This window comes from Ranitomeya imitator, chromosome 3 (genome assembly GCF_032444005.1).
Source record: "Ranitomeya imitator isolate aRanImi1 chromosome 3, aRanImi1.pri, whole genome shotgun sequence".
NCBI classification, from domain to species: Eukaryota; Metazoa; Chordata; class Amphibia; order Anura; family Dendrobatidae; genus Ranitomeya; species Ranitomeya imitator.
The window spans coordinates 691,425,168-691,441,880 of NC_091284.1; the positions used below are offsets into that span (position 1 = coordinate 691,425,168).

Genomic DNA, 16,713 nt, shown 5'->3' on the forward strand with positions numbered 1-16,713 from the left:
GGTCTGATCCGACGAGTGTACCTGGCCTTGGTCCGGCGCCTCCTCTCTTCTTGCGATCTCCATCCTCCTTCAGCTTCCTGTGGCTGATGCGTCCTACATCATCCATATGTTGACCTACATCACGCTCCTGCGCAGGTTCTCGCCTCTCTCCGTCCTGCCGAGGGCAGAGCAGTGTATTGTAGTGTGCGCGGCGGTGCTGTTTTGCCTTTCCTGCGCACGTGCAGAACAGAACTTTGGTTTGCCCCGGCTTCCTTTTACAATTATATGTTGCCTCGGTTTTTTATTTCCCACATTGCCGCATGTAAACTTTTATAACTTAATGATACATTTATTGATCTTGGATTCATTTGTGCTTGTTAGGGTGTTGATCCAGGGAACTAGTCTGATTGCCGTATTTGGAGTCGGAAAGGAATTTTTTTCCCCAATGTGGAGCTTACTCTTTGCCACATGGGTTTTTTTTTGCCTTCGTCTGGATCAACATGTTAGGGCATGTTAGGTTAGGCTATAGGTTGAACTTGATGGACTTAAAGTTTTCCTTCAACCTTAATAACTATGTTACTATGTTATTTATTTTTTGATAAACCTAAAAATGAACTTGTAATGAAAATCAATTTCTGAAGCCGTATCTTTGCACTCCCCACAGACTTTGATGAGTGCACGCTTTATGGGACTTGCAGTCAGACGTGCCAGAACACCGAAGGGTCTTACACTTGTGGATGCGTGGAGGGCTATCTACTACAGCCTGACAATAAGTCCTGCAAAGCAAAAAACCGTAAGCATTGTGCTGTCTTATTTTGTATGCAACTTATTAGTACTGCAGTGCTGCATAAATAATACTGCGATGCTAAAATTAAGAACACGGCAAGAGTCCTTTTACACTGTCAAGTAAGTAAATGAGTAGTAATAGTACATGTAAGTAACATGGGGAACTTGGTTAACATTGTTTTGATTAAAAAAAACCCATAAAGGCCATCCTGCCACGACAAGGTGTACCCAATCTAAGGCTGCCGTCACACTATCAGTATTTGGTCAGTATTTTACATCAGTATGTGTAAGCCAAAACCAGGAGTGGAACAAATAGAGGAAAAGTGTAATAGAAACATATGCACCACTTCTGACTTTATCACCCACTCCTGGTTTTGGCTTCCAAATACTGATGGAAAATACTGACCAAATACTGCTAGTGTGACGGCAGCCTAAGTTTGATGTGCCCATCTTATGTTGATCCCTTTGAATTTAATAGTTTGATTTTTGAGGCAGCATTAGTAAAATATCATGGTAACATCCCTCTGAGTGACTTCGTGGCAGACATATTGGAATGTTGCAATTGTGAATGTTTCCTATATTTCCAGAATGTTTTCAAGTTTTTATTGTTTGTTTCAGAACCAGTGGAAAGGCTCACAGTTCTGCTTATTGCCAGCACACAAAACATTTTGGCCACTTACTTGAGTGGAGCACCGGTGCAAGGCATTAACCCAACCAGCACGAAGCAAACAACAGCGATGGATTTTAACTATGCTGAGGAGACCGTGTGCTGGATCAACATGGGGGACAGCCCGTCCCTAACAACATTAAACTGCGCCAAGATTCCCAACCTGAAGGGATTTACAGAGGAGCGCACCATCAACATCTCACTAAGTCTTCACCGTAAGTTACCAAAAATGCCAAATTCCATTGACTCCATAAATGAATGTTCCAATCATTGTGTTATATACAAGTATGTTGGTGTTTTACAAAGCTCCGAATTCTTGCTTAACAAAGAGGTGAAGAAAATGTTGACTATTTTAGATTGTGGACCCTAATACTAGTTCTAAAAAAAAATAAGTCTGTGACCCTTAGGTTTGACCCACTGGGTGTTCCAGCCTCTTTTAGAATTGGGAAGACACTTGCTACTATTTATCCCAGAAGTGGTCTGGCCAAAGTAGTATTAGCCCTTTCCAGATCCTGACTTTAGCATTATTCTACAGACAAGCCACCATAAGGCTCCAGATACAGTTAGGTCCATATATATTTGGACAGAGACAACATTTTTCTAATTTTGATTATAGACATTGCGACAATGAATTTTAAACAAAACAATTCAGATGCAGTTGAAGTTCAGACTTTCAGCTTTCATTTGAGGGCATACACATTAATATTGGATGAAGGGTTTAGGAGTTTCGGCTCCTTAACATGTGCCACCGTTTTTAAAGGGACAAAAAGTAATTGGACTGATTAAATAATTTTAAATAAAATGTTCATTTCTAGTACTTGGAAGAAAACCCTTTGTTGGCAATGACTGCCTGAAGTCTTGAACTCATGGACACAGTGGCGTAACTACAAAGTTATGGGCCCCGGTGCGAACTTTCAAATGGGGCCCCCTACCATGCCAAAATATTTTCCACCCAAATTCACATTTTCCCTATTAATATTGCACACTATAGCTTTATTGCAAAGTTGTATAGTGTGACCTCAGTTGCATAACTATCCAGTGCCCCATCCTGGCATATATTTGTCCCCCGTACTGCCATTGTTATGTAATGTATAAAAGAAAATAAACCATTATACTCATCAGGGGTTAACATAGAAGTCATGGGGATCCATATGAGAACTATAATGTACTCCTTATAGTATAATACACTCCCCATAGTCCCCCATATAGTATTGTACACTCCTCAGTCCTCCATATAGCATAATACACTCTTCGTAGTGCTCTATATAGTATAATACACTGCTCAGTCCTCCATATAGTATAATACACCCCTCATAGTCTTCCATATAGTATAATACACTCCTCAGTCCTCCATTTAGTATTATACACTCCACATAGTCCTCCATATATTAAAATACACTGCTCAGTCCTCCATATAGTATAATCCACTGCTCATAGTGCTCCATATAGTATAATGCACCCCTCATAGTCCTCCATATAGTATAATACACTCCTCAGTCCCCCATTTAGTATTATACACTCCACATAGTCCTCCATATATTAAAATACACTGCTCAGTCCTCCATATAGTATAATACACTCCTCATAGTGCTCCATATAGTATAATGAACCCCTCATAGTCCTCCATATAGTATAATACACTCCTCAGTCCTCTATTTAGTATTATACACTCCACATAGTCCTCCATATATTAAAATACACTGCTCAGTCCTCCATATAGTATAATATACTCCTCATAGTGCTCCATATAGTATAATGCACCGCCATCGTCATCCATGTTGTACAATTCACTTCCCATAGTATGATGGACCATAGTTCTTCATATAGTATAATATATTCCCCATAGTCCTCGATTCAGTATAATGCAGCCCACATATAGTATAATACAGCCACCCCACAGAGTATACTGCAGCCCGGCCATACAATACAATGTAACCCCCATAGAATATAATGCAGCCCCCCTCACAGTATAATGCAGCCCCTCATACAGGGGCAGTGAGAAAGACATGAGCAAATGGTGACTAGGGGGCAGGGGACAAGGACACAAGGGGAGTAGGGGAGACAGGCACAATAGTAATATAGGGGGGCTAGGGAGCAAGGAAGACAGGCACAAGGGGACACTTGGGGGCTAGGGGGCAGGGGAGAAGGTTAAAAGGGGACTAGTGGGCAAGGGAGACTGACACAAGGGGACAAGGGAGACTGGCACAAGGGGACACACAGGGACTAGTTGGCCATGGAGACTTAGAAGGGGACACACAGGGACTAATGGGCAAGGAAGACTGGCACACGGGGACAAGGGACACAAGCATAAGGGGACAAGGGAGACAGGCGCAAGGCGACACACAGGGACTAGTTGGCAAGGGACACTGACACACGGCTACACACGGGGACAAGGGATAGAAGCACAAGGGGACTCATAAGGACTAAGAGGAAGGGGAGAAGGGCACAATGGGACACACGGGGACTAGGGTGCAATGGAGACAGGTACAAGAGGACACAAGGGGACTCCGAGGGCAGAGTAGATAGGGACGCAAGGGGACAGAGGAAGATGGGGGGGGGAAACTTGGGAGGAGGGAAGAAGGGGGCACAGGGATTACAAGGACAGGGTAGATGGAGAACACACGGTGAGAGAGGTGACAGGGGAGACTTCTCCCCTGCGTTCACGGCTCCCCCATCATTCTCCCCTGCGTTCACGGCTCCCCCATCCTTCTCCCCTGCATTCATGGCTCCCCCATCCTTCTCCCCTGTGTGCTGGGCTCCCCCATCCTTCTCCCCTGCGTTCACGGCTCCCCCATCCTTCTCCCCTGCGTTCACGGCTCCCCCATCCTTCTCCCCTGCGTTCACGGCTCCCCCATCCTTCTCCCCTGCGTTCACGGCTCCCCCATCCTTCTCCCCTGCGTTCACGGCTCCCCCATCCTTCTCCCCTGCGTTCACGGCTCCCCCATCCTTCTCCCCTGCGTTCACGGCTCCCCCATCCTTCTCCCCTGTGTTCACGGCTCCCCCATCCTTCTCCCCTGCGTTCACGGCTCCCCCATCCTTCTCCCCTGCGTTCACGGCTCCCCCATCATTCTCCCCTGCGTTCACGGCTCCCCCATCCTTCTCCCCTGCGTTCACGGCTCCCCATCCTTCTCCCCTGCGTTCACGGCTCCCCCATTCTTCTCCCCTGCGTTCACGGCTCCCCATCCTTCTCCCCTGCGTTCACGGCTCCCCCATCATTCTCCCCTGCGTTCACGGCTCCCCCATCCTTCTCCCCTGCGTGCTGGGCTCCCCCATCCTTCTCCCCTGCGTTCACGGCTCCCCCATCCTTCTCCCCTGCGTTCACGGCTCCCCCATCATTCTCCCCTGCGTTCACGGCTCCCCATCCTTCTCCCCTGCGTTCACGGCTCCCCCATTCTTCTCCCCTGCGTTCACGGCTCCCCCATCCTTCTCCCCTGCGTGCATGCCTCCCCTATCCTCCCACCCTGCATGCATGGCTCCCCATCCTTTTTCCTTGTGTGCATGGCTCCCCATCCTTTTTCCCTGTGTGCATGGCTCCCCGTCCTTTTTCCCTGTCATACTTACCTCTTACCGCGCAGCACAGAACAGAACTTCCTTCCTGGCATCTCTTCTGCAGCGTCTTCCTTCCTGTCTTCAGCGGTCACATGATAGCGCTAATTAAGGTCATGAATATGCGCATATTCATGATCTTAAATTAGCGGTACCATGTGACCGCTGAAGACAGGACGCGCTGCCGGCGCTGAGATGCAGTTGCAGCCACCGCTGGAGGAAGGTGAGTATTACGTCTTCAGGGAGGGGGAGCGGGAAGGAGGGAGGAGGGGGGGCGGGAAGGAGGGAGGTGGGAAGGAGGGAGGGAGGAGGGGGGGGTGGGAAGGAGGGAGGAGGGGGGGCGGGCACTTGACCCCAGAGTTTTATAAAAAAAAAAAAAAAAAAAACTAGCAGCGCAAATCCAGTTCTGCCGCCCTCTCTTCTGCCGCTAGTAGCGTCCCTGGCCGCACTGCAGGGGCCCCCCAGAGCTGCACCGGTTGAACCGGCGGTATGTCCGCCCATGAACATGGTGTCGGCCGGTGCCTCTGATCTGCCGGGGGGAGGGCCCCTGACCAGCCCGGGCCCCGTCGCAATGGCGACCGCTGCGACCGCGGTAGTTACGCCACTGCATGGACATCACCAGACGCTGAGTTTCCTCCTTTTTGATGCTCTCCCAGGCCTTCACTATGGTGGTTTTCAGTTGCTGTTTGTTTGTGGGCCTTTCTGTCTGAAGTTTAGTCTTTAACAAGTGAAATGCTGCTCAATTGGGTTGAGATCAGGTGACTGACTTGGCCATTCAAGAATATTCCACTTCTTTGCTTTAATAAACTCCTGGGTTGCTTTGGCTTTATGTTTTGTCCATCTGTAGTATGAAACGACGACCAATCAGTTTGGCTGCATTTGGCTGGATCTGAGCACACAGTATGTCTCTGAATACCTCAGAATTCATTCGGCTGCTGCTGTCCTGTGTCACATCATCAATAAACACTAGTGACCCAGTGCCACTGGCAGCCATGCATGCCCAAGCCATCACACTGCCTCCGCCGTGTTTTACAGATGCTATGCTTTGGATCATGAGCTGTACCACACCTTCACCATACTTTTCTCTTTCCATCATTCTGGTAGAGGTTGATCTTGGTTTCATCTGTACAAAGAATGTTCTTCCAGAACGGTGCTGGCTTTTTTAGATGTTTTTTTTAGCAAAGTCCAGTCTAGCCTTTTTATTCTTGATGCTTATGAGTGGCTTGCACCGTGCAGTGAACCCTCTGTATTTACTTTCATGCAGTCTTCTCTTTATGGTAGATTTGGATATTGATACGCCGACCTCCTGGAGAGTGTTGTTCACTTGTTTGGCTGCTGTGAAGGGGTTTCTCTTCACCATGGAGATTATTCTGCGATCATCCACCACTGTTGTCTTCCGTGGGCACCCAGGTCTTTTTGCATTGATGAGTTCACCAGTGCTTTCTTTCTTTCTCAGGATGTACCAAACTGTAGATTTTGCCACTCCTAATATTGTAGCAATTTCTCGGATGGGTTTTTTCTGTTTTCACAGCTTAAGGATGGCTTGTTTCACCTGCATGGAGAGCTCCTTTGACCGCATGTTTACTTCACAGCAAAACCTTCCAAATGCAAGAACCACACTGCAAATCAACTCCAGGCCTTTTATCTGCTTAATTGAGAATGACATAACGAAGGGATTGCCCTCACCTGTCCATGAAATAGCCTTGGAGTCAATTGTCCAATTACTTTTGGTCCCTTTAAAAACAGGGTGGCACATGTTAAGGAGCTGAAACTCCTAAACTCCTAAACCCTTCATGCAATTTTAATGTGGATACCATCAAATGAAAGCTGAAAGTCTGAACTTCAACTGCATCTGAATTGTTTTGTCAATAACCAAAATTAGAAAAATGTTGTCTCTGTCCAAATATATATGGACCTAACTGTATATTTCACATTCATTAGTTTGCTGGTTGGGTAAAGCCAGCTTCTACTTATTTTACCCTACGGTAGGGGTGGAAATTAATTTTCCCAAGGAGGCCACTTGAGAGACCGTGACTGTTGTAGAGGGCTGAACCAATAACCTGGAATTAATTCTGCCTTAATATTAAAATGTTAATTACTTATATTATTAATTGCAACAGTTTATATTGAGCAGAATTAAGTATGCTAACATCCCCCTATATATGAGCCTGCTCACTATATAGTGTGATCCCCCATATAGCCTCCTATATACAGCATGAGCCCCACATATCCTGTATACAGTGTGAGCCCCACATTGCATCCATACATAGAGTATGATCCCCCACATGGCCTCTATATATACAGTATGGGTCCACCACATAGCCTTCCTACATGCAGTGTAAGCCACCACATAGCCTCACTATATACAGCGTGAGCCCCACATAGCCTCACTATATACAGCGTGAGCTCCGACATAGCTTCACTATATACAGTGTGAGCCCAGACATAGCCTCACTATATACAGTGTGAGCCCCGACATAGTCTCCTATATACAGCGTGAGCCCCGGCGTAGCCTCCTATATATAGCGTGAACCCCGACATAGACTCCTATATATAGCGTGAGCCCTGACATAGCCTACTATATACAGCCTGCGCCCCGACATAGCCTCCTATATAGAGTATGAGCCCCGACATAGCTTCACTATATACAGTGTGTGCCAAGACATAGCCTCACTATATACAGTGTGAGCCCCGACATAGCTTCACTATATACAGTGTGTGCCAAGACATAGCCTCACTATATACAGTGTGAGCCCCGACATAGCCTCACTATACACAGCGTGAGCCCAGACATAGCCTCCTATATATAGCGTGAGCCCCGGTGTAGCCTCCTATATATAGCGTGAACCCCGACATAGACTCCTATATATAGCGTGAGCCCTGACATAGCCTACTATATACAGCCTGTGCCCCGACATAGCCTCCTATATAGAGTATGAGCCCCGACATAGCTTCGCTATATACAGTGTGTGCCCAGACATAGCCTTACTATACACAGCGTGAGCCCAGACATAGCCTCCTATATATAGCGTGAGCCCCGGCGTAGCCTCCTATATATAGCGTGAGCCCCGACATAGACTCCTATATATAGCGTGAGCCCTGACATAGCCTAACTATATACAGTATGAGAGTGTGAACCCAGACATAGCCTCCTCATATATAGCGTGAGCCCCGACATAGGCTACTATATACATCATGAGCCCAGACAGAGCCTACTATATACAACATGAGCCCAGACATAGCCTCCTATATACAGTGTGAGCCCCACATAGCTTCCTATATATAGTGTGAGTACCACATAACCTATATACAGCATGAGCCCGACAGAACCTCCTATATACAGCGTGAGCACCACATAACCTCCTATATACGGCGTGAGCCCTACATAGCTTCCTATATATAGTGTGAGCACCACATAACATCCTATATACAACATGAGCCCCACATAGCCTCCTATATACAGCGTGAGCCTGACAGAGCCTCCTATATACAGCGTGAGCCCCGACATAGCCTCCTATATACAGCATGAGCCCCACATAGCTTCCCATATATAGTGTGAGCACAATATAGCCTCCTATATACAGCGTGAGCCCCACATAGCCTCCTATATACAGCGTGAGCCCCACATAACCTCCTATATGCAGCGTGAGCCCGACAGAGCCTACTATATACAACATGAGCCCAGACGTAGCCTCCTATATACAGTGTGAGCCCCACATAGCTTCCTATATATAGTGTGAGCACCACATAGCCTCCTATATACAGCGTGAGCCCGACAGAGCCTCCTATATACAGCGTGAGCCAAGACATAACCTCCTATATACAGTGTGAGCCCCACATAGCTTCCCATATATAGTGTGAGCACCACATAGCCTCCTATATGCATCGTGAGCCCGACAGAGCCTCCTATATACAGCGTGAGCCCCGACATAGCCTCCTATATACAGCGTGAGCCCCACATAGCTTCCTATATACAGCGTGAGCCCCTCATAGCCTCCTATATACAGCGTGAGCCCGACAGAGCCTCCTATACACAGCGTGAGCCCCGACATAGCCTCCTATATACAGCGTGAGCCCCAACATAGCCTCCTATATACAGCGTGAGCCCGACAGAGCCTCCTACATACAGCGTGAGCCCGATAGAGCCTCCTATATACAGCGTGAGCCCCGACATAGCCTCCTATATACAGCGTGAGCCCCGACAGAGCCTCCTATATATAGTGTGAGCACCACATAACCTCCTATATACAGTGTGAGCCCCACATAGCCTCCTATATACAGCGTGAGCCCGACAGAGCCTCCTATATACAGCGTGAGCCCTGACATAGCCTCCTATAAACAGCGTGAGCCCCACATAGCTTCCTATGTATAGTGTGAGCACCACATAACCTCCTATATACAGTGTGAGCCCCACATAGCCTCCTTGATACATACAAATATACCACATGATAAAAAAAACCACATACTTGCCTCGCTCCCGTTTCCCTGGCATTTGCTTTGGTCTCCTGTGCACTGAGCCTAATCAGTAGTATGATGAAATGACAGGACCACGTCTGTTGTCTCATGCTGATTGTGGAAGATAGAGGCGGTGGCCCCGTCCTCCACCAATGTATTCACCACTGTCTGCAACCCGAGACTGCAGACAGCAGGCAGCAACAGCAGCGGATGAACAGAGGGTGAGGAGAGCGTAATGTGGCCATTAGGCCACTGTTTCAGCCATTTGGCTGTCTCTGTCCGTGGGCCGGACTGAAACAGCCAGAGGGCCGTATGTGGCCCACAGGCTGCAGTTTGCCAACGTCTGCTTTTCACTGTGCTCCTGTACAGTGCCGCATGGAGCTTGCATTATAGAGCCACAGTTAAGCTTTGGGATTGTGGCCTTTGAACATCATGAGATATTATGCATCGTACAATGTGGGTCCTGTGATGTCAGCTGTGACACGATATTCTCTGTATGAAGTTATGTTGTGAAGTTCACCACTTTGAGTATAGGAAAGTTTGCTTCTCTGATATCGTTACCCGCATTGTCTGTTTTCCTGAAGGGAAGCAGTTTCACTCCAGACATTAGCAGCGGGGAGATGAAACCTGTAATGCACAGTCAGACGTCGGCCCCCCATACAAATAAGCGTTTTGTTGGCTGGATCCACCAATTTGTTATTATGAGGAAGCCTCCTGACTCTCTCCTATATGACATTGGGCAAGAGAAGGATCCAGAGTGTCAGATTTCCAATGGCGGATTCTTTTTTAAGAACAGCCATGGCCCGAGAACTCTGACAATGGCTCTCTCTGCCTGTGTGTGCGGGACTCATGAGAAAGAGAGCTGTCAGCCAAACAACTGCGCAGCAGACAGCTACCTAGTGTGCATTGGATCCTTACAAAAGGTCCCCTCCTAAGCCTTTCAAATGGTTTTTAGAGGTCAAAAGTATAGGGCGTGTCACCAGGTTTTGTTAACTCATCTGAGAGCAGCACGACTTAGGAAAATAGACCCTGATTCCAGTGGTGTATCACTTAGTTTACTGGGTGCAGCCATTATACAGAGGTTTTAGATGTAGTATGTAGCAGTGCTTAGAAAGCTGGCCCCACCCACACCACAACTGTTGTGTACATTGTCTATTGACAGTGAACTGCTTATCAGAGGAGGGGGCGGAGTTGTACCACTAGGCATGCAGGAACTGGAGTCTGGCTGTGATAATCTCATGCTGATAAAACGCTGCTTATATTAAGACAACAGCACACATGGCTGAAATCGGTGTCTAATCCCCTACGTCATGTTACCCTCAGATTAAATAGCAAAAACTGGCTTGCAGATTCTCTATTAATAAATTTCTATAGGTGTGGCTAATGCTATGCTGCACAATAAGTATTGTGTTTGCAGTTTGGTTGCCATGCATAAGATTGGTTGGACTGTATGAACATGGCTCTTGTGTTATATTTGTTTCCATATAGTATTTCACCTTCCCTATGTCTGCTTCTCTGTAGAATATGGGACCACATGAACACGCATGTTTTTAAAGCCATGGTCCCCAGGATCTCATTCTGGGTACCACATTTTTTTAAGAAACCCTGAAAAAAATATTCAACAGATTTTATTTATTTTTATTTGCTTTATTCATTTGTAGTTTTATTTCTATATATGCTACTAATAGTGGCTGTCTTGGATATTGTAAAATTTATTTTTATCAGTTCTGTTGAGCATTATATTATGTTGGTGCTTATTATTTTCTCAAGCATTTATATGATATGTGATGAATAGGGTTAGCACATGTGAGATGGAAAGCATGCATGACTATTTTAGTACATCAGTTACTTCTAGGGGCCAAGGTTACAAAGAGGTTGAATTGGAGAGCTAAACATCCTGGTCTGTAGGACTGTAAGGCTGCAGGACTGTAGGGCTGTAAGGCGGCAGGGCTGTAAGGCTGTAGGGCTGTTAGGCGGCAGGGCTGTAAGGCTGTAGGGCTGTAGGACTGTAAGGCTGTAGGGCTGTAGGACTGTAGGGCTGTAAGGCTGTAGGGCTGTAAGGCTGTAGGGCTGTAAGGCGGCAGGGCTGTAAGGCTGTAGGGCTGTAAGGCTGTAGGACTGTAAGGTTGTAGGACTGTAAGGCTGTAGGGCTGTAAGGCTGTAGGACTGTAGGGCTGTAGGACTGTAGGGCTGTAGGGTTGGTTGTAAGGCTGCAGGGCTGTAAGGCTGCAGGGCTGTAAGGCTGTAGGGCTGTAAGGCTGTAGGGCTGTAGGACTGTAGGGCTGTAGGGCTGGTTGTAAGGCGGCAGGGCTGTAAGGCTGTAGGGCTGTAAGGCTGCAGGGTTGTAAGGCTGTAGGGCTGTAGGACTGTAAGGCTGTAGGACTGTAGGGCTGTAAGGCTGTAGGGCTGTAGGGTTGGCTGTAAGGCTGCAGGGCTGTAAGGCTGTAGGGTTGTAAAGCTGTAGGGCTGTAGGACTGTAGGGCTGTAAGGTGGCAGGGCTGTAGGGCTATAAGGCTGTAGGGCTGTAAGGCTGTAGGGATGTTAGGCGGCAGGACTGTAAGGCTGTAGGGCTGTAGGACTGTAAGGCTGTAGGGCTGTAGGACTGTAGGGCTGTAAGGCGGCAGGGCTGTAAGGCTGTAGGGCTGTAAGGCTGTAGGGCTGTAAGGCGGCAGGGTGGTAAGGCTGTAGGGCTGTAAGGCTGTAGGGCTGTAGGACTGTAAGGCTGTAGGACTGTAAGGCTGTAGGGCTGTAAGGCTGTAGGACTGTAGGGCTGTAGGGCTGTAGGATTGGTTGTAAGGCTGCAGGGCTGTAAGGCTGCAGGGCTGTAAGGCTGTAGGGCTGTAGGACTGTAGGGCTGTAAGGCTGTAGGACTGTAAGGCTGTAGGGCTGTAGGGTTGGTTGTAAGGCGGCAGGGCTGTAAGGCTGTAGGGCTGTAAGGCTGTAGGGCTGTAGGACTGTAAGGCTGTAGGGCTGTAAGGCTGTAGGGCTGTAGGACTGTAAGGCTGTAGGGCTGTAAGGCTGTAGGACTGTAGGGCTGTAAGGCTGTAGGGTTGGTTGTAAGGCTGCAGGGCTGTAAGGCTGTAGGGTTGTAAGGCTGTAGGGCTGTAGGACTGTAGGGCTGTAAGGTGGCAGGGCTGTAAGGCTGCAGGGCTGTAGGACTGTAAGGCTGTAGGGCTGTAGGGTTGGTTGTAAGGCTGTAGGGATGTAGGACTGTAAGGCTGTAGGACTGTAAGGCTGTAGGGCTGTAAGGCTGTAGGACTGTAGGGCTGTAAGGCTGTAGGGTTGGTTGTAAGGCTACAGGGCTGTAAGGCTGCAGGGCTGTAAGGCGGCAGGGATGTAAGGCTGTAGGGCTGTAAGGCTGCAGGGCTGTAAGGCTGCAGGGCTGTAAGGCAGCAGGGCTGTAAGGCTGTAGGGCTGTAAGGCTGTAGGACTGTAGGGCTGTAGGGCTGTAGGGTTGGTTGTAAGGCTGCAGGGCTGTAAGGCTGCAGGGCTGTAAGGCTGTAGGACTGTAGGGCTGTAAGGCGGCAGGGCTGTAAGGCTGTAGGGCTGTAGGACTGTAAGGCTGTAAGGCTGTAGGGTTGGTTGTAAGGCGGCAGGGCTGTAAGGCTGTAGGGCTGTAAGGCTGCAGGGCTTTAGGGCTATAGGGCTGTAAGGTAGCAGGGCTGTAAGGCTGTAGGGCGGTAAGGCGGCAGGGCTGTAAGGCTGTAGGACTGTAAGGCTGTAGGGTTGGTTGTAAGGCTGCAGGTCTGTAAGGCTATAGGGCTGTAAGGCAGCAGGGCTTTAAGGCTATAGGGCTGTAAGGCAGCAGGGCTGTAAGGCTGTAGGGCTGTAAGGCTGCAGGGCTTTAGGGCTATAGGGCTGTAAGGCAGCAGGGCTGTAAGGCTGTAGGGCGGTAAGGCGGCAGGGCTGTAAGGCTGTAGGACTGTAAGGCTGTAGGGTTGGTTGTAAGGCTGCAGGGCTGTAAGGCAGATGATCAGGTTTTTAAATACATCAGATAGGGATTGCATACATTAGTTAGGACTGCTCTGATAAGGGTATACCGTGAAGATTGGTAGAGCAGCTTAGTATACATTTTTTGCAAAAAACGTATCAACCAAATACCCTGTTTTTTACATCTTTTACTAGCACTTGCGGATTACTGCAACATTTTTTCAAACTGAGTGTTTTTGGTTTTACTATTCTCTTTTGTGTCTTCAGGGCTGTAAGGCAGCAGGGCTGTAAGGCTGTAGGGCTGTAAGACTGCAGGGCTGTAGGGCGGTAAGGCGGCAGGGCTGTAAGGCTGTAGGGCGGTAAGGCGGCAGGGCTGTAAGGCTGTAGGACTGTAAGGCTGTAGGATTGGTTGTAAGGCTGCAGGTCTGTAGGGCTATAGGGCTGTAAAGCAACAGGGCTGTAAGGCTATAGGGCTGTAAGGCAGCAGGGCTGTAAGGCTGCAGGGCTTTATGGCTATAGGGCTGTAAGGCAGCAGGGCTTTAGGGCTATAGGGCTGTAAGGCAGCAGGGCTGTAAGGCTGTAGGGCGGTAAGGCGGCAGGGCTGTAAGGCTATAGGGCTGTAAGGCACCAGGGCTATAAGGCTGTAGAGCTGTAGGGCGGTAAGGCGGCAGGGCTGTAAGGCTGTAGGACTGTAAGGCTGTAGGGTTGGTTGTAAGGCTGCAGGTCTGTAAGGCTATAGGGCTGTAAGGCAGCAGGGCTATAAGGGTATGTGCACACGTCAGGATTTCTTGCAGAAATTTTCCTGACAAAAACCGGACATTTCTGCCAGAAATCCGCATGCGTTTTTACCACGATTTTACTGCAATTTTGTGCGTTTTATCCCAAATGCATAGAATTGCGGGAAAAACGCTGAAAATCCGCAAAAATAATGAACATGCTCATTTTTTTTTACCGCGATGCGTTTTTTATAGCGTTTTTAGCGCGAAAAAAACACGGAAAAACCTGTACGTGTGCACATAGCCTAAAGCTATAGGGCTGTAAGGCAGCAGGGCTGTAGGGCTATAGGGCTGTAGGGCTATAGGGCTGTAAGGCTGCAGGGCTGTAAGACTGCAGGGCTGTAGGGCTATAGGGCTGCCCAGCTGTGCTTCCTGTGAGAGCGCTTACATGCCAGTTTGGATGTGTCATTGGACTGCATGCTACTGGCGGAATAAGGAGACAATCTGTACAGACAGCAGCCGAAGACTTAGGCGATGATTTAAACTGAAGCTTAGTCATTTAGAGTACATTTCAGCACTTTACACGTGAACGCAGCCAAACAGACTGTGGTAGGACTTCTTGAAGAAAGGCTTCTCCCCACTGTCTGTACTAAGAGTCGTGGAAGGATGGAGGCTGATCTGAGAAGCCTGGATCTGACATGTTCTCCCTCTGGGGCACTTAATATTAAAATTCACGTGCACGTTGGTCTGGTTGGTTAGGCCTTCACTCACTAACATTCTTCATACTATTCCTGCTTATTTTCCATCAGATCGGCACCATTGCTTGTACTTTATTCCAGCACTTGGGAGATATGTGCTTCAATCATGTCTTATTACTGTAGCTAGCTAACATAGCAACTTTTATAGCTGGCCACCTCACTGTGATCCATGCCTTATAGTCCACGCACTGCTGTGTCTTATCCTCCTACGTGTGAATGCCTTAGGTGAAGGTGCAGAGACTGTCTGTGCACTTATAAACCTCTATGCCTTTTTTGGCCCAGGACTGCCTGATTTTGCTGAGATTATCTTGAGATAGATGTTCGCTGTGCTAAGTTTGCCGAGGTTATGCTATACTTCCCAACTCTAGATTGGGCGATTGCTATTCTTCTTAACACTGGTTTGAGTGACCTCTATCCTTCCCAACTCCGGTTCGAGAAATGACTGTCCTTTCTCACTCTGGTTTGCGTGATGGCTAACCTTTCCGATTGTGGTTCGGGTGACAGGTAGCTACCCTTTTCTGATTCTGATTGAGGCTACTTCGACCCTTTCCGATTCTCCAAAACCTTCTGATCCATGCGCCTTCCAACCTTCCCAACTCTGGTTCATCTGTCTTCTAATGGCGATGACCAGTTTTGTATTTTTTTTTTCTTTCTATTTTATGTCCCATCTTTTTGTCATTATTATGTACTCTTGTATATATTTATGTAAAAGACCACTTTTACCTTTCTGTGCATATAGCCCAAATGAACACCAATCCATTTAGAAAGCTGTCTGCATCTCACTATAAAGTATCTGTGGGCAAATATGGTCATTGTGACCAAATACCAGTTGGCTGTAGCCTAGGCCATGAAATGCAATTTAATTTTCAATTGTTGTTGTTTTAATTAAAAGATTAAGCATTGTCCTCAGCAAAAAAAACCTTGCACTTGGATCTTTTGTATGCAAGGCTGTGGGTATTTCCTAATAACCTCCAAGGTTAAAAAGCAACTGGTCGCATTTGTTCACAGTTGTTTTATTTGGGCAACATGCACAAGGTACAGTTGCCCTTGCTGCTTTGTGCATCCTGCAGATGTATGACAGGCAAAGTCTTTTGAATACACTTTGAGTAAATTAATTGTACAACTGAATATAAGGAACTTTAATAATAATAATATACCTACAGTCATGGCCGAAAGTGTTGGCACCATTGAAATTGTTCCAGAAAAATATCTCTCAGAAATGTTGGGGGGTTTTATGTGAAACTATGTCCAATTTGCCTTTTTTTCTCTTTTTTGTGTATTTCCACATGTGTATAAGGCTGGGTTCACACTATGTTTCCCCAGTCCGTTAACGCCGCCATTAAGCCCTATGTTGGACGCATCGCTAGCACACGCCCAAAATGGATGTGCGCTAGCGATGTGCCATCATTGAGTGACGGACCCTGGGACGTGGGCTGCAGCGTTTCCGGGTCCGTCACCGCTAGCGCAGATAGAGCATCTGCTAGCTCTATCTGCACTAGCGCGATCACATTTCGGCACTTGCGTTTACGCAGCCTGTTTAATGCATGTGTTGAACGGGCTCCTTTAACGCAATGTGAACCCAGCCATCTTTAACTTTAGGCCTTTTAGAGATAATTTCGTGTTCAACTTGCTGAACTGTTCACAATCACAGTTATTTTGACCAGGGGTACCCATACTTTTACATGCCGCGGTAACATGCCGCCTGCTTCTTGAAAATGAACAGATGATAGCTTAGAGTACAGTACAGAAACAGCAAAGAGGGAAAAACCTTAGCTGGAGTTTCACTGACTGGCTTTAACAATCAACAGAATGTCTGAACATTCAAACGAAACTATTAGGCTAGGTTCCCATTGCGTTAATGGGACCGCGCTAATGG

The 16,713-nt window shown here is 47.6% G+C and overlaps 1 protein-coding gene across 2 annotated transcripts in view; it reads left to right on the top strand.

The window, feature by feature from the left end:
* The window catches only part of LRP1 (LDL receptor related protein 1), a 439,205-nt gene that overhangs the window by 158,734 nt on the left and 263,758 nt on the right, over nt 1-16,713 (top strand). For both annotated transcript variants that reach the window (XM_069758543.1, XM_069758544.1), the window contains exons 5-6: nt 644-772; nt 1,384-1,647. In XM_069758543.1, coding sequence (XP_069614644.1) covers nt 644-772; nt 1,384-1,647 — 393 coding nt within the window. The remainder of the gene's footprint in view (nt 1-643; nt 773-1,383; nt 1,648-16,713) is intronic.